At 41.3% G+C, this 18,006-nt stretch overlaps 1 protein-coding gene across 1 annotated transcript; it reads left to right on the top strand.

Annotated features, from left to right (window-relative positions):
* The first annotated feature begins 411 nt into the window (after nt 1-411).
* On the top strand, nt 412-6,443 carry LOC125328170 (alpha-1-antitrypsin-like). The gene is made up of 5 exons (XM_048308422.1): nt 412-499; nt 2,134-2,781; nt 3,434-3,704; nt 4,247-4,394; nt 6,122-6,443. Exons 2-5 carry the CDS (start codon nt 2,151-2,153, stop codon nt 6,329-6,331), a joined length of 1,260 nt encoding a protein of 419 aa, XP_048164379.1. The 5' UTR covers nt 412-499; nt 2,134-2,150; the 3' UTR covers nt 6,332-6,443.
* Nucleotides 6,444-18,006: the final 11,563 nt, after the last annotated feature.

Genomic DNA, 18,006 nt, shown 5'->3' on the forward strand with positions numbered 1-18,006 from the left:
GGTAACCAGTGTTCTGAGCCCATCAAATAATGCCATTTAGGGCAGGGTGGAGCTGTACCTGAACAAACTTACTGCTGCCTTGAGTACTCAATTAGATGGCATTGTTGCATCAGGGTGTCCTGTGCCGAAAGTTCTGGGCACAGGACATCCATGGTTTTGGCCTTTTCTTAGCTTTCCAGTTCTTCTCATGTTCTGTTTTCAGGAACTCATTTACCACAGTTACTGAAAGCTCTTTTACTCACAGTTTAGTTCAAGCCAAGAGTAGCAAAGTCCCTGGTCTTTCTGTCCCTTTAGAGCCCTAGGTGCTGGCATCATTCTGGCTGTGTGATGGGAAAAAGACTTTAAGTGTTTGACATCCAGAAAAAAATAGTTTACTCAATCTTTGCTTTACAAATAACTCCTATTTGCTCTGTTTAATGTTTACCAGTGGACATTAATTTAATACTAGGAAGCAAATGAATAAGAGGGAAGTAGCACTGTGAAAGAAAAGTCCAGCACGGTAAGTATCATATTTTACTTTCTTAGAATTCTTTGAATATATGTTGTGTGTGATCCCTGCTATTTACTGCTGAGATTAATTTATTTTGTACAGTAATTGGAAATTATTTTAGCTTCTGGAAGCATGTTCTGAATGTTTGAAGCAGAATTCATTCAATGATCCAGCTCCTAGCTATAGTGACAGGATGACTGGGATATGAGGCCCAAAATGAATATTCAACAATCAATACCAAGATGAAGAACAAAACCTTGTCTCTTTTCCCAGAAGAGTAAATTTAGTTGAAATCTCAATGTCCTAACTATTCCAGGTTGATGCAGGGCTAATGACAGTAGCTCCATTTCTGTCCCTTTTGCTTAAAGACTAGGCTCCTTGCAGTCAAGTGGCCTAGAAGAGAAATCAGTCTCTCTCAAAAGCAGATTTGGGGAAATAGGAAATTAGTTGTTACCAGAACAAAATTAATTATCAAAAGCTAGAGGGCCTTTTCTTTCCGAATCAGTGTTTATACCCAGCATTTTTGACACACCAAGCATAGCTCCCATACTGAGCACTTCAACAGCTTATATCTCCAGTTTTTCATAATGGACATCTGAAAAAGGGGGAGCCTGGAAATAACAACTCCCCATAAAAAATCTGGCACAGACCTGAACCTGGCATTAGACACACGGAGGCAGATTCTGGGCAGAATCTCATTCTCAAGAATAAGTATACTTAAGCTGCTATGAACAGTATTCAGACCATCTCTATTTCCCTGAGGGCCACTGCTTGCTTCATGGGTTTGAGTTTCTGTCATTTGAGATAATTTAGGTGAGCATTCTTCTTCAATTTGTTGCATGATTCTTCCCCCATAAAGACAGAAGAGAGACTGTAGGCTTATGTAGAATTTGTTTATGTCAGTTAAAGGAAAAGAAACGGTCATCAAATTACATACACACAGCAAGGCAGATTCCACTGTAGCCTTTCCCAAGCTCTTGAGTTTTGAGCTTTGCAACCTTCTGGATAGCTTATATGCAATAGAGAGTGTCAACAAACTTTCTCGATTTATCCTCAGTTTGCTGCAACACTTAAGGTAAAGTCTTGAAATAATATAGGTCTTGAGTCAGAGCTGTTATGTAAGAGGCAGAAATATATAAATAGTTTAAGGGCTGAGCATTTAGGTGGACTTTATACACGGCTATAACTGACTGTTATAGCAGTCAGTGCTTGAAAACCAAAGTCGTAACAAGACCATGGGTACCACAGCAACATATCAGCCAAAGTTGGCCCCTCTGCCTAAGTACTTGCCAGATACATGGGTGCCAATACATGAACTCAGCCATGTACCCCAAGGCATTTAGGAATGTACTGAGGCCATGCTGATCAGAAGCAAGAACTCTTCCACACATAATACCTCAGGAAAGCTGATTCTTCCCTGGCAATGCCACATTATTTTCTTATTCCCTTTGCTCATTGGTCACAAACTAAGAGAACTGACTAGAAACAGCCTGTCCAGAGGCCAAGTAGAAGAGTATTTCCTAAAAGAATAGTAGTTCTAATGACTGACATCTGAAAATTAGTATTTAGAATACAAAACATTTTTTTATCCAGTAAAGAAAAAATTCTCTAGATCTAAAAGTTGCTCTGTTCTTTCTTAACAGAACTATTCAGAAGGACAATGAAGTCTGCCCTGTGTTTGTGTTTGTTGCTTCTTGGACTTCAAGTCCAGGGTCAGCAGCAGGAACAACAAATACGCCATTCCCCAGAAGACCGGTCCCAGGCTGATGGTGAAAACTTGTCTTATGTCAAGCTAGCCCCCAGCAATGCTGAATTTGCATTTAAGTTTTACAGGCAGATCAGAGATGAATTGGGTGACGGGAACATTTTCTTCTCTCCTTTGAGCATCTCCACTGTCTTTGCAATGCTCACCCTGGGGGCCAGATCAAACACACTCAGAGAGCTGTACAAAGGCCTTGCCTTCAACCTGACAGAGATGGAGGAGCAGGAGATTCATGAGGGGTTTCAGCAGGTCCTCCAGTTGCTGAATGACCCTCACCGAGAAGTCCAGTTGAACATGGGCAATGCCCTGTTCGTAGATAACCAAGTGGAATTGCTTCAAAACTTTTTGGATCATGTCACAAATCTTTATCACACTGAAGCTGTTTCTAGCAACTTTCAGAATCCTCCAGAGGCTACAAGGGAAGTCAATAAGTACGTGGAAACAAAAACACATGGCAAAATTGTTGATTTAGTCAAAAGTCTTGATCCGGACACCGTGATGGTTGTCATTAACTACATTTTCTTTAAAGGTGAGTGGCACACACGAGTAGCAGCTATAAAAATAAGCTCCAGAAGTTCTAAGAAAGAAAACTTTTTCACATTGTGAACACACCTATCATCTAATTTAAAAAACAACTTTCTATTTTTAAATTACACAAGAAAATATTTGAAGAATAAATGAATAAATAAAATAAAAGAATAAATGAAGAAACATTTTCTAGATGAGAAATTTTAAAAAGAATGAAAAAATAAAAAAACCAGCAGAAGTACTGGTCAATGTAATATAAATTTTAAACCAGTTTCAGAGCGGAAGATATTCAGAACTTACGATCATTTGTTCAAAGGCATGGGTGTTTGGCTGTGCAGGACATGGTGACATTTGCATGAAGGTAATAAGCCTGAATCTTGGAGTTTGTGGAAGATTTACCATTAACTGAACAGGCAAAGGCTCATCTCTTTTCCAGTGCAAGCCTCAACCTATACTTTTCTTGTGTGATTTTTTGTTAAAACAATTGAAAAAAGGTAAAGATTCTTTCCATGGCCAGGGAACAAGCATCTTTAAACTGAGATAGGCTTGTTGCTGTCTCTACAGTTCAAATATATTATTTTAAGCATCAATTAATGTGACATGCTTTTATTAGTCCCTTTTTTTCAATTCTATACTTATTCTTTTTTTCAAAGGCTCCTGGGAAAAACCTTTCAAAAATTTCAACACGAGAGATGATGACTTCTTTTTGGATGCCAAGAATTCTGTTAAGGTCAAAATGATGCATCAAAAAAATTACTTTAATGTCCATAGGGATAAGAATTTGTCTTGCTGGGTAGTAGAAATCCCATACAAAGGAAATGTTACTTCATTGTTTGTTCTGCCTGATGAAGGGACAATGAAACAGGTGGAAGATACTCTGCTGAAAGAAACAGTGGCTAACTGGTTGCGATCACTTAAAGAAAGGTAATATTTTAATTGTGGCTTTGTTTAAATATTGAACAAGCCAAAACTACTCATCCAGGAAAGGTAAAGCTTAGGATACCATGATGAGCTGCTAAGTACAGCTCTGAGGAAAAAGCATTACTCAGTTTCTTTGACTCAGACAAGCTATCATGTGATTTCATACCACAGGGGAACCCTCTCAGCTCCCCCAGTCACAGCTCCCAGTTGTGAGGATCCTGCACGCAGGTAGATTGTCCTCAGGAACCTGCCTCCAGTAGGAGGAATCCAGTTCAAAAGAAAATATCATTTCTTTTTCTCCACTAAGATAATATTTTCCAGTCAGTCACTTTCATAAACCATCACTCTACCCCTGAACCATGGATCAGACTGTGGTTGTTGGGACAGGTACCTCAGTTTCTGCTTCTCTAACATGGGATTTATTACTGTCTTAGAAAGCCAAGCCTTAGCTCCATGGGTATTTGGGATGGATATATACATGAAACAGATATTGCTTCAAGGGATCTTGCAATAACAAATGCATATTTTTATTTATTTTTGAAAAGAGACATCTATTTGGATCTTCCAAAATTCTCTGTCTCCGGCTCCTATGATGTTAAGAGCCTGTTTAAGAAAATGGGTGTGACAGAGGTGTTCAGTGATCAGGCTGATCTCTCTGGAGTGGCAAAAAATCTTCCTCTGAAGGTTTCCAAAGTAAGTATGCAAATAGGGATGGTAATCAAGAGATTTTTCTGCCTTTTTTTTATGCAGGTTTAATTCTACAAATAGACTGATCCCACCCCTGGAGTGTAGTCATTTCTTATGGATGGTAATAAAGGAAGGAAAAGGTTAGGCATTAAATGGCTGATGTTCCTACAGTTTATATTAAATTGTTTACTGCACAGTGAGCCTAAAAACTTAGCTGAAAGTCTCTGAAGAAGAAAAAAACTGGAAAGCATAGAAGGAATATTTTCGCAAAAAGCTGGTGTTAAAGAAGTAATGCATGACAAGAATCATTGTTATGACAATTTTGGGAATAGTCATTCTTATACTATGTATACACCTTTCATTATTACACTGTCTGAGCACTTCAGAATTTATGTGGACAACAGACTCATGGGACAGGGATAGCCCCATTTCACAAACAAGAAATGAGTACACAGATAAACAAAATGATTTCTCTAGAGCACCAAAGAGTACATGCCTGTGTTATGAGGGAGGTGATCCTTCCCTCTATCCTGCACTTGTGAGACTACCTCTGGGGTTCAACATATCCAGTTTGGGGCTCCCTACCACAAGGGCCACGTTGACACCCTGGAGCAGAGTGAGTCCAGTGGAGGGTGAGCAGGATGGCTGTGTGGCTGGAGCGCTGGGTGTATGAGGAGAGGCTGGAAGAGCCAGAGTTGCTATTCAGGAGAAGGGCGGGTGAAGGGGCAGTTCTTAGCACTGGCTACAGATATTTATTAGAAGGGTGCAGACAAGATGGACACAGACTCTTCTTGCAGATGAACTGTAATACATCAAGGGACAACAGACACAAGATAGAAAATGGGATATTCTGATTGGGTATTATGTAAAAAAATTCACCAAAATTCATGAGGGTGATCAAAAACTGGTATGGGCTACTTGTGAAATTTCCATCCTTGGAAATACTCAAACCCTGACTGGATTAGATCCTGAGTAACCTCATCCGGTGTCGGAGTTGTCACAGTGTGGGGGCATTGGTGGCATTCAATGGCCTCTAGAGGTCCTTCCATCATATATTATTTGTGATTCCTCACATTCCTCCTTATGACATGTGGAAACACCTGGATTGTAGATAGAGGACTGATGCCTGGAAAGCCAAGTAAATCGATGAAGGTTAAGCAGAGATTCATGAGAGGAAATTTTAGATGTGTTGCAGACAATGAAGGAAGAAAACAGAGGGCTGTCAAAAACCAATGGAATAGCTCATGTGAATTCCTAAATATGAATTTGTTATATCTACTACATAAAGTCCTGCAAAATCTTATCAGTGGGCTGTGTTTACACAACGACACTCTATAAAGCTTGTCACTATTGTCTTTGCAGAGAGAATTATTTTGCTTACACAGAAATTGATGCAAAATGAAAAATTTCTTCTTTTGTGTTCAGTATTAAGGACAAAACCTTACTCTGTGAAACAACAGAACAATAAATATCCTCGATGATGCTCAGCCTCTGCAGGCAGTTATGTTTGACACTGACTGTTGAAGAAAACTTTCCCTGAACTCAGAGCAAACTTTGCTTGTCTTGAAAAGGCTAGACACTATTATTTTTATGGTGCTAATGAACACCAGTTCTACATTAATTCTGTGTTTTCTTTTAAGAATTACCTTATCACAGTGCTAAAGCAAGCAAACTTTCCCCCAGCTGCTTCTCTCTCTTCTGTGCCTAGATTATAATCTCTGTTTTCCTTGCAGGCAATTCACAAGGCCACGGTGGATGTTAGAGAGAATGGGACAGAGGCTGCTGCAGTGACCATGATGGAACTTACACCATTGTTGCTACCATTTCCTCCTCCTCCTCACATCACCTTCAACAGGCCCTTCCTGATCATGGTTATTGACAAAGCCACCGATGGCGTGCTCTTCCTGGGAAAAATTGTGAACCCGACTGCTAAGGAAGACTAGGCCAGAGCACTTACACTCTCCAGTGCAGAGAGGAGAGCCTGTGCACATCCCAGGAATTTCTGTGCAAAGTAGGAATAGAATTGACCTGATGCATAATAAACAAATAAATAAATCTTCTGTCAAGTTCTTCTTTACTTCAAAACAGACAGTTGGGTACAAACATTAAAAGCTACTTTTACAAAATTACTCAGCCCAAGTAGGCAGCCATGGGATCCTCAACAGATACACATTTTCTGTGCAGTTATCATGGTGTGAGGGTGGTTTTTTTTCAGATACAACTTCCTACTGTTGGCTGAGAAACTTCCTGTGTCTCCCATTTCCTGTCCTTGCCTCACAAACCACAAGTCTATACCTTTCAGCTGGGGAACCCTTCTTTCCCTCCCTTTCATTCCACTGTGAATCCCAGGAGAAGTCTCCTTCAATTTTGAAGTCCCTCCAGGGGAAGGGAAACAGAGATACAGAGCTGTTAAACCTTTCCTCTCCTAGATGGTGGATGCTCCTTGCTAAAGAATAATCCTTTTCCTTCCAGCATGACAATTGCTTTCTACCGGCTTCAAACCTTGCTCCCTTCTGCATTTCTCACTATTTGCTCCAGAATAAGGGGCCCAACATTTCTGTCACGGCAAGAATTTAGCTTTTGTGTCAGTGAAAGCTGCACATTATTGCACAAATTATCATCTTTAATGGTCTTGTGCATGCACAGTAAAGCATGGGATCCGTAGGAGAACTGGATATGGCAAAACCCATCCTCTGGTTCCAGAAAGTGGTGACAGCAGCTGGAGGTCATGTCTCTGTTGTCCACATGCCAGCTGATCACATTGACCTCCACTCACTTCAGCAAGCTCAGGCTGCTGAGTGCCTCCAAGAGGAATTCTCTTCATTAAGCTGATGTTCAGGGTGCAGAAAGGTGACTTGGGCACCTTCCTGAGTGCTGAGTAGGCAAAAGCCAGCATTACCAACAGCACCACGTGAAGGGAAAGCCATGCTGCAGCAGGTTAATTTAATTAATTGGCAATTAAAAATAGAGTAGGATAGTAGCAAATAAAAACATAGTTGAACATACCTTCCCCCCAAGCCCTTCCTTCTTCCCAGGCTCAATTTCACTCCTAACTCCTTTACTTCCTCTCTCTGAGTGGTGCAGGAAAGGGGACGCAGGTGCGTGGGAGTTGAGGTCAGTTTATAATCTTCATCTCCACCACTCCTTCCTATTTCCAATCTTCCTTTGCTCCAGCATCATGACAGCTGACAGTCCTTCAGGAATTGCTCTGGCATGGGTCTTTCCTGCAGGATCCAAACTACCAGAAACAGACTGCTCCAGGGTGGGCTTCCCTCCACGGGATTGCAAGTCCTGCCAGGACCCTGCTCCAGGGCAAGCTCTCCACAAGCTGCAGCTTCTTTCTAGGCCACATCTCCTTGCTCTGGAATGGGGTCATCGAGCAGTGTGGGGTTTTGCCACTCCACAGTCCTCCATGGGCTGCAGGGGCACAGCTGCCTCACCAGGGGTTTCTCCAGGGGCTTCAGGGGAATCTCTACTCCAGTGTCTGGAGCACCTCCTGCCCCCTCTTCTGCACTGATCTAAATGTCTGTGGGGCTGCTTCTCTCACTAGTTTTTTTAGTCCTACCTCTCACAGCTGCTACAAGATGTGTTTTCTCTTTTCTCAAATGCATTCTCCAGAGGTGCCACCGTCTTGGCTAAGGGGCTCAGCTGTGTTGTGTGGTGGGTCTGTTGGAGCCCTCTGGAACAGGCTGGAACTGGCCATGTCCAGCACAGGACAGCCCCGACCTCTCCTCACAGAGGCTGCCCTGCAGCCCCCTCTGCCAGCACCTCTGCACAAACACCACATACACAGAACCCAGTCCTCAGCTGGGGTTTACAATGGGTAACACGATTTAATGGATGGGTAGAACACTTCGATGGTGCTAATGAACTGTCAGGAGCTGTGGTGGGGCTCCCTTCACAGTGTCCTGTCAGCATCAATAGCTGGAGGGCACTTCTCCAACACGGCCTGAGCTGAGCCTCAGGACAGCTCAGGACACTGCTTCCTGCCTGGGTTTCCAGCCTCAGCTCTGCTGTCTTCCTTAGGAGGAGCTGGAATCAGAGAGTCCACTGAGGGGGCCTGGGGCTCCCTGACACTGCTAGAGGGATTTAGCTTCTGGCTGGGCTGGGTCAGAGCTGCCAAATGCTTCTGCAATGTGGTTTGGTTTGGGAGAGCCCTGGCAGGTCATGTGGTGGAGAGAAAACCGTAGTGTGCATTTTTGCAGTGAGAGATAATAAAGCCTTTCATGTGAGCAAGCACACACCTTTCCACAGTCCTGTGGGGAAAAAACCCCAACCTCTGGCCAACCTATTCACACAGACCTAAAGACTTGCTTAGTGCCAAATATTTTCTCTATAATCATCCCCTTATATCCCCCATGTCCAGATTTTAAAGAAAGAAAACTAGCAATGCTCCCTGGAAAATCTGAGTCAGCTATACCTCTCTAACTCATTTTCTCTCTCAGGAAAATAAAATCAATTGTTTCAGCATTGCTTGAAGGGGCAAACGTCTGTTGTTGGAGACAAGCCAAGGATTTTAGCTTTGTACAGGGCTGCCAAGCTACAAGTCTCTTCATCCACAGCTACTAATACAGCTTGCTCAGTCATTGCTCCCCTGCTTTGGGAGTGGTGAGATTTAGGAGAGCAGTTAACTGTGCGCTACTTGAGACACGTTAGTGGGAAGGCAAGAATGAAAGTAAATAGGAAACTCTTCATATTGCCCCATTTCTTCCCTCCCCTTCTGCCCAATTCTGGAAAATGAAACCCAGGAATAACCCCAGTTTTATTGTTTAGTAGTAAATACTAAACAACTGAAATAGAAACCTTTGTAAAAATTCTTAATTATCTTGTTATCAGAATTGTGAGATTTTCTTATAGAAAATAGTGCAAGTTCACTTGGTGCCTAATGGGTTAAATGCAGTTATTTGAGGGTGGAAAACTTATTTCAGCTGAGAGGATAGTTCCCAGCTATGCTTTTGTAACTTCCCTACAACTTCAAATAAGAGCAATTAAAAAAAAAAGTTTTAAAAGGTGAACCAGTGATTTCTCAAATAGCAGTTAAGTTCAAAGACTTTGTTGGAAACTTAGATGGATTTTGGAAAGGAGCTTAAAGAGTTGGAAGAGAACAGGAGTGTTGACCTGATTTTCTCAGTTATTTCAGCTCCATGGTGGAGCTAGGGGGAGTATAGCAAGAACACGATGATTTAAGAGAAAAAGTAAAAGCTTTACAGATGTTCAGAAAGTCTGCCACAAAACCAAAGGCAACACATTGGCCCAGCTGTAGATACCCTGAATCAGCTCTGGCTGAAACTGAAATTTACCAAGAGGAAAACATATCACCCTGAGCCAAGATAACTGCAGCAGACAGCCAAGCTTTCATGTTTTCAGGAGCGACATGGAAAGAAGAGAGGTGGGAGAGTAAAATCTCTCTGAAGAGGACAAGGAACGCTTGGCCACACTTCAACATACCAGTGCCCCTCACACTTAAGACATACTGACCCAAGGGAGAGCACATGGAGTGGACTGCCACATATGTTGTGGCCCAGTGTTATTAGGGATAACTAGCCTCACCTCATCCTCCACCAACACAGCACCTACAGGTAACTAGTAAAAATTTCAAAGACATACATTTTGATCCTTGATGACTTCCCTTGTTAACAAAAAAAGTAACATCTACCCCTACCATACTGGAATATTGGGCATACAAGATGCACGATGAGGGGTAAAACTAGACCGCATTAACTTTGCAATGTTTGACCTCCATTTTGCACAGATTTTAACAGACAGGTCACTCTGTGCCTTCATTAGTCATCTGTCTCTGCTGCTTTTGGTGCCTAGGCCCTACCTCAGAAAAAATGCACTTCTGAAGTGCTTAGAGACAGCAATGCTGTTGTTGAAGTCAGGGAGCCTGACCTGGCACTGCCCCACAGTCAGCCCTAAGTGGGGATGGAGATTATCTGAGAAGTGCTTTTGTTTTGTATTTCCAAACAGTATGACCTGACATCCAGCAAAATTAAGGCTTTTGAGAAGCAATAGGGAATGTTGTAAGCAGCAAGCTGTCATATTTGAAAAGTAACATAATGCACTTCAAAGTTACTGTTAACTCTATTGTTTTGTCTGAAATGCACCTATTGAAATAAAAACCATAAATAGCCACCAAATCAGAAAAAGTCTGAAAGACAGCCACCATAATTTGCCCGTGGCTAACATAAAATCATATATTAAAAATGTCCAACAACATCCTGTTATGCTGGATTCTTTTTCTGCTCTAGGTCTCTTCAAGCCCCTCTTTTTCTGTAGGGCTGAAGTACCTACCTTCCAGTTTACTAAGGTATTACTTTTGCAACTGCCTTGCAAGGAAGGAAATGCATCTGGGGATCTCAGGTCCATGTACACTAAAGGAATTCCACAAGATTGTGGAGAAGGCCAATGCACTTGTCTTCCTTGGTTGGAGAACCGGGTACTGCTACCCTCCTTAGTATGCATTATTTCCAGAAAATCTGGAGCTCCTTGATGACTGAGAATTCAAGGAAAGAATTTCTCATGAGCCCTTGGGAAAATGGCTGGCTTAGCCAATATCTATTATATGCACAATCATGCGCATATTCTTGCCAGCTATATTTCTTTGAAGATGTGCCAGCATAGGCAGTATTAAAGGGGCACATCAGGTTTTTAGTCTTTTAAGACTGTAATTCTTGCTAGCTTTGTTAATGTTTTCCATGAAACTTGTTAGTCCTCATTTGTAGATCTGTGAGTCTTTAGGCAAGTACATCAGATTTACATCAAAATTTTGCATGCCTGCATGCTATGTGGATGTCAGTGGGAGCTGTAGCCAGCTGTATTGATTGTCTGTACTGCAGGTAGGATTGATTTTAGCATTCAAATATGGCACTGAAAAAGGAAACAGAAAACCACATCTTCTGTCTAATTTAGGAATACAGCTGTTGCTTCCAAATCTCTGCAGGGTCTGTGGCACTCACTCATGTACAGTGCATTTACACCACTCTTTGTTCAACTCTTATTTGAGAATGAAGTGCCCAAAACTGAGCACTATCTATACTGTTCTCTGAGGGACACTCTTCAACCCTGGACATTCACGTTAAGACCAAAAAACATCAGTATCTGAAGTGCTGTAAAAGTCTTGCAGAAGTCCAGAAAGTGGTCGAGCTGACCCTGGTGGAGCAGTTCAGATGGAAGAACCAGGTCCCTCCCCAAAAGAGCAGATGGCTTTAGGTCAGCCTTGAGATGCAGATTTCCCTGCTGAGGCCCACGTGTGCATATGGATGTGAAAGCGAGAAAGCAGTATCAGGATTCCTTCTCTCTGACACCATCAATTTCAAAAAATTTAATTTCCCATCTTGCAGGCATGAGAATTTTTGGTAGCCTGTAAGGGTTGTAGGTGGGAGAGTAGGTTGTGTGAAAGTCCTCTCTTAAATTAGTTGGATGATATCAACAATTCCAAACTAAAATAAACCCAACCAACTATCTTAAATAAAATTCTGAATGCCTGTCACTTTTCCATCTATGTCCCTATATCTTGCACTCCCTGTGCTATTACAGAAGGAAAGTAAATTAGATAAAAGCTAAACATGAGCCAGCTCTCTGACTCAGCCATTGAACCACATGTTGTAAGGGTTCAGGGGAAGAATTCTCAGTTGTACCAAGAAAAAAGAGTGTTTATTAGTTTCTACAGGTTTCCAAAAATGAGACAGTCTGATCTGGAACTGATCTGAAACTCATGCAAGGGCCTCAGCAAAATTACAGAAACAACTAAGAAAAACAATTTAGAAAACTTGCATTCCTAAAACTGCAGACTTAAAGAAAATAATTTTCCATTCCTTTCACCAGAAATATTATTAGCTAGTAAAACTTTCAGAGCACCAGTAATTATGAGTACTACTTGGTGAATCCAGCCATCTGGTTACAGGGTAAATATGCCATTGCAGAAATAAGATTTCTGTGGTCAAGAAAACACTAAAACAAACCTAGCTAAACAGAGGTTCATTGAATATTTCCTAATGATTCCTCTTTTGCTTCTTTTAGCTTCATTTTCCACTGTATCTCAAAGGTCTCATGAACAAAGAATTTCATTATAAAATTACCCAGGATCATGGCAAAATATCAGTTAAAGCCCAAATGAAGACCAAACTAAGTAAATATTATAGTGCTCATAAGCACTGAGTGGCTGGCTGCCTGGGTGGTGAAATCCCATAGACATAGTAAATCTCTTGTTGTTTATCTCACAGAAATGAAAATGTAGGAGGAATAGAAGGCCCTTTGGAACTACATGCTATAAAAACCCAGAAAAAAATCATTGGAATACAAGTTTTTATTGGTTGCTTTGTTTACATACACTGGAAGCCAGAAGAGGACAAATGTCTTGACAATACAAATGTAGTCTGGTCTCTTGTTTTTCATACAACACTGCATGGGCAACACATTACTCACTCTTGTTGGAAAAAGCCCTTTTGCCTCTAAAGGTCTACTCCAAAAGGGAGAAGTTCTTCTTCCCTAGTTTTACTTGAAGCTGAATGGCATATATAGAATGGAAGCTTTTTCTTCCTAGGATATTTCACCTCTTGTGCTGTGACATCAAGGCTCACAATTCCCTCAAAAGTGGTGACTTCAGCATCTTGCATAATTGGTGGGAAGGAGCAGGGTTAATCATTCTTTTAGCATTTCCCCAGAGTGGTCATGTTGAAGGAGCCATCATACCCCAACCGAAATAAGACAATTTCCGTCTCTTTTTACCAGAACAGAGCCTGATAATTCCTATTCCACTATGGAAAACTATAACTCCCCCTACTTAACTCCTTCAACACTCTAATGAGTAGTTTAATTGTGAAATAGTAGTGTTTGGGGGGGTTATGTTCAAGAGAGATTTTGAAAGAATAATTAGATAAATGAAGGAATAGTCTTCTGTAGATACAAAAATGCTGCTAGCAAGGATTTTCTTGCTATTTTCTAAGTCCGTGAGAGACTTTTCTCTCTCACAGAGGAGGTAGCAGAGTTATGTAAACAACCAAGCCACCTGCAACCTTGAAAAGTCTTGTTTATGGTACAGTAGAAAAATATTTTGACAATGGATGTTTAGGATTTTAGCCAATCACCCCCAAGGGGTGGCTGATCCTTTGTCCAATTAGACTATGAAGAAAAAAGTCTATAAAAGATTTTTTAAAATAATTAAATGAATCAATCTTGCTGCACAATTCCTGCCTGCTGGATCTTTTCTCCTCCTCCTCCTCCCTACGGCTGCGGGACACGGTGATATACCCTAGGGCCCAGGCCTGCAGTAATAGTCTTCATTTATCAATATACCACTTAGAGGCTTCCTATTTAGCCTTAATTGAAGAGCATCTCATCATGACACCTTTGGTCTAAAGGCTTAATTAATCTTAAAACTACAAGCTAGGAAGTTGTTCAACACTCAGGAAATAAAATAGGCATGATTTGCTATTTGTTATCAGCTTAGTGTCTGTCAGTAAGTTTATTCAAAGTACCATGTAGAGTATAGTTGGCATCAACTTTGTAATTATTATTTTAATTAATCTTAATATTTCACTATATTTGGAAATGTAACTGACTGAAATACTCTTTTTCTAGTAATCAGACATGGGGAAGAGAATAAAAGTGACACAGCTTCAAAGGAGAGGCTTATTTTTCAAGCATGAAATGCAATTTAGAAAAGATGTCTCAAGAAGAAATGTTGCATCTGTCACATGCAACTAGAACTACACTTGTCAGGATTTATGAAGAAAACAACTTTATTTGATATGTCTGAATCTGGAGCCCCGCTGCTGTTGGCTTTCCTCTGAAGAACTTTGAATCAGAAAAGCGGGGGAAGGAAAGTATTTGCTATATTCTATCAGCCTTTTGCAAGAGAAGCTCTGTGAAAATCCCATCGCCCTTCATTTCTGGTATGAACCTTAGGAGACAGCAAGAAACAGCAGAGCCATGGGGACCCAGGAGTGCTCAGTGTTACTTTTGCTCTCTTGTGCTGGCATGCAGCTGTGCGCAGAAGAGCAATGTTGCCACTGCTTGCTCTCCAGCTACTGTACTAACTTTATTTGCTCTGTTTAATGTATAACAGTGGGCTCACTGTGTAAGCCTGTTCAAACAATATAAAGACAGTGCAAAAAGCAGTAAAGGTCAGATGAATGTGATGGGGTCCTTTTTAAAGTGCCATGGATACCATTAGATTTTAGTAGTTAGGGACATTAAACTCACATTAGCTATCTGTGTCACAGATTAACTCATTCAATTAATTAATTCATGCCCAGCTGACGCAGCTCACTAGGCCAATGACAGTTTGCTCTACACAAAGAAGCTCTTCTTTAGCCAGCTAAGAAGGCAGATGGCATTTTCACTACCATGAAGATGATTTTTTAATTAAATTTTTAAAATTTTAAACTTTTAAAGAGTAATAGGGCAAGCACGGATCACTGAGCACAAATTGTAGAAAGATGCAGGATTTTTGGGAAGGACTAATTCCCATCATTAGTAGATAACTAGGGTATTATTTCTTTGGTATATAGATGACTTCACAGACTTCAGCCTGTCAGAATAGAGGCATTCATGTAGCATGAAACAGATGCAGGAAGTCTCACAGCAGAAAACCTGAAGACAGAAACAGGAAAGACAAAAGCAAATCTGCAGCTTCCAATTTATGGACATACTACCTCTGGCTGTTTTGGGGTCAGAATGCGGGGGTCTGGGGGACATGAAAGAATTGGTGCCAATGTGGAAAATGATGATCAGAGCCTTTTCTGTGAAGGTGACTGAGAGGTAGGGAGGGACAGGAGGGGCAGGGAGAAGATGGAAATGTTTAAGAGATAAAGATGCTTTGCCACCTCTGAGACCATTTAACCCTTCACAGGAAGACCATCTGGCAGGGGCAGCTCAGGTAAGGGAGAAGAGAGTTTCTTCCCCTGGGACACCTCTCTAAGGTTTCTGCTGCAGCTAAAGACTCCTGCCAGAGTGCAGCTTTCACCCACTGCCTATCTGCCTAAAGCCACACACACAGATGCACACACTGCTCTTCTGAATACTTCCTCACTGGGTTCAGACCCACCAGCTAAATCAATCTTCCTTCTGATCACATCTCCTAACTCCCTTCTTATGCCTAGCTCAGAAGTATCCATCCTAGAGCCCCATCCTCTTCATGATGAAAAAGAAAAGCTGCTTAGCAACAACTGCATTTTTCTGGAAGAATGATAGGTATAAATATCTGCTTTCCACTCTCGATTTCTTTCATCATGTATTACCTGAATTTGGGAACACTAGCTGAGAAGAATTGAGAACATATGGCATTCCTGGCTGTATATAAACTCGTGATAAATACAGGGCACTGCCAAGACAAAAGTCTTGAGAGATTCTATGATTGTTGTGTGGGGAGACTAGGGGTAGCTGCTGTTGCTATCTGATCACCTGTAAATAGCTTCCCATTTTGTGTGATTCCACGTAACCCTTCTACCACAGGAATAATTATCTGCATTTGGACCCAAAGTCCTTCACTCCACTATCACCTTTGCCTAAAGAAGCTCCTATTCCCAATACCAGTGCAATAGTGTGCTGTCTGGTCAAAACATGGAATATCTGAATAGCTGATATTAAAGAACAGAGAGAAAATAGGAAAGAACAGATGGAGCCCTCGCTGGTGTCACAACATGCTGGAACAAACACATGGAAATTCCTGATGGAGTTCAAGGTGAAAAGGTTGGCTTTGTGGTATCCTCAATACTTGTAAATAGTACTAGGATGTTGCACTTCACAATTATTCCTTACATCTTGAGCTTCTGGTGGGGAACAGAGTGAGGGTGAGCAAACAGCACCTACAGGAGAAAGGGGTTTGTAGCTGACAGGTTAGAAGGTTGCCAGGTAAGAAGGCACAAGGGGTCCAACAGGCTTTTACTACAAGGGCAAGGCAGCACCGCATGAATTACAGTTCCACTGGTCCTTCCCTTTCTCTTTGCTCACAACTCACCAGCTGCAGGAGCACTATCAACTGGTTGTTATCAGGGATGAGATGGGAACTATAAAAACCTGTTATGTTTCATGTCTAAGGGCAACAAAGGATCTAAATTAGGTGCTTTAGAAGTACAGACTCCATGTTCCAGTTCATCATCTTACGGGCTATCTCTGGTTTCTTGTTGGTTTTCTTCCACCTCTATTTTACAGGAAATTTCCCTTCTTGATCCTAACCAGAAACACAGACTTCTTTCTGCACTGTTTTTTTCCAAATGTGAGTTTAATTTATTGAGCAAACAACTGCACATTTCACATTACTAGATCATCCTCCTCTGCTCATACTGCCTGAGTCCAAAAGACAAGGGGCCTCCTCTGAGGTGATTGATTTCCATCTCAGACCTGGGACCAGCTTCTCTCTCACATCCATCAATATTTTTCTCCTTAAACACACTTGAAGATAATAGAAAAAAAACCCAAGGCATGAACAGGCTTTGTAAGAACAAAACTATTAAAAATATTTCATAGCAATTGATTACTAGAATATCATACGCATCAATTGTGTCAACTATTCCTTGTACTTTCATGGCGTTCAGGAGTTTCATTCACCAGAAGCAGAACTCAGCTCTGCTGAACTGAGTGTGCGTGGGATGGGAGCCTTTCCCCTTGGAGGCAGGTTGGTGCCTGTACACAGTCCTCCACACCCTTCCCTAATTCCCACTGGTCTCATCCCCAGGTCTGCTCCTGAATGAAGCACCATGCCAGAGCAGTTCAACCAATTTCAGATTTGCCCTTTGGACGAAAAACATTTTCAGAAAACCACTTTTCATTTTCTCAGTAAATGAGCTGAGAGTTTCTCCAAGAGATCAGCAGGATTTTTCTGATCCCAGCTGAAAAGTAGCAAATTACTGAGCTGAGGGAGGCATTGTAAGAGTCAGACAACATTTTAAAGAAGCTTCTAAAATACTGTTCCAGTTCAGAAACTGTCAAAATTAAATTATTTAGTTTTTCATCTAAAAAGTATTTGGGAAGAAACTATTCAGCAGATTCAGCAAAAGCTTCAGAAGTTTATCTGGGCAGCCTGACACAACACATCTGGATGAAGATGAGTTTTGACAGGAGTATTTCACCCTGTCAGAGGCTCTTGCCTCTTCACCATGCAGCTGACCTTCCCCTAACTAGAAAGTCCCTCGGCTTTTGTGAAAAAAGAAACATAGGTAATACCGACATTATTTGCTGTTCCTCAGGAATGATTATCTGTCCCTAGTCTGGTTAATGTTTATGACAGAGTCTGGGTTTATAACATTGTTCAACAGATGAAAGGATATGAAGAGCAGGACACAGACCCTGTTCATTGGAGATAACGGACTAGAGCAGGAATAAATATCTCCTAAAAATGGCCATATTTAGGAACAGCTACTGAGCATCAGATCTTTCACAAACTGAAACCTTCATAGTCCCAAAAACCTGGCTTCTCTATTTAGCTTGACATCTCCAGTCACCCACATGGCCACCATCTCCCAAAAGCTGGGTGGCTTTCTGAGAAGTAATAAAGAAGGTAGAAAGTAAAAACAAAATCATACAAGTCTTGTCATTATAAGCAAAACAAGACTAGCAATGAAACTTGGCATGAAAATGCATTTTTACTGAGTAAGAGATATTTCAAGCCAGTTTT

The sequence above is a fragment of the Corvus hawaiiensis genome, chromosome 6, assembly GCF_020740725.1.
Source record: "Corvus hawaiiensis isolate bCorHaw1 chromosome 6, bCorHaw1.pri.cur, whole genome shotgun sequence".
NCBI classification, from domain to species: Eukaryota; Metazoa; Chordata; class Aves; order Passeriformes; family Corvidae; genus Corvus; species Corvus hawaiiensis.

Bases quoted from the DNA above. Each gene is read 5' to 3' on its own strand.
- LOC125328170 (XM_048308422.1), top strand. From the start codon at position 2,151: ATGAAGTCTGCCCTGTGTTTGTGTTTGTTGCTTCTTGGACTTCAAGTC. The intron at 2,782-3,433 runs GTGAGTGGCACA...TTTTTTTCAAAG, and splicing joins TAACTACATTTTCTTTAAAG to GCTCCTGGGAAAAACCTTTC. The intron at 3,705-4,246 runs GTAATATTTTAA...ATTTTTGAAAAG, and splicing joins TTGCGATCACTTAAAGAAAG to AGACATCTATTTGGATCTTC.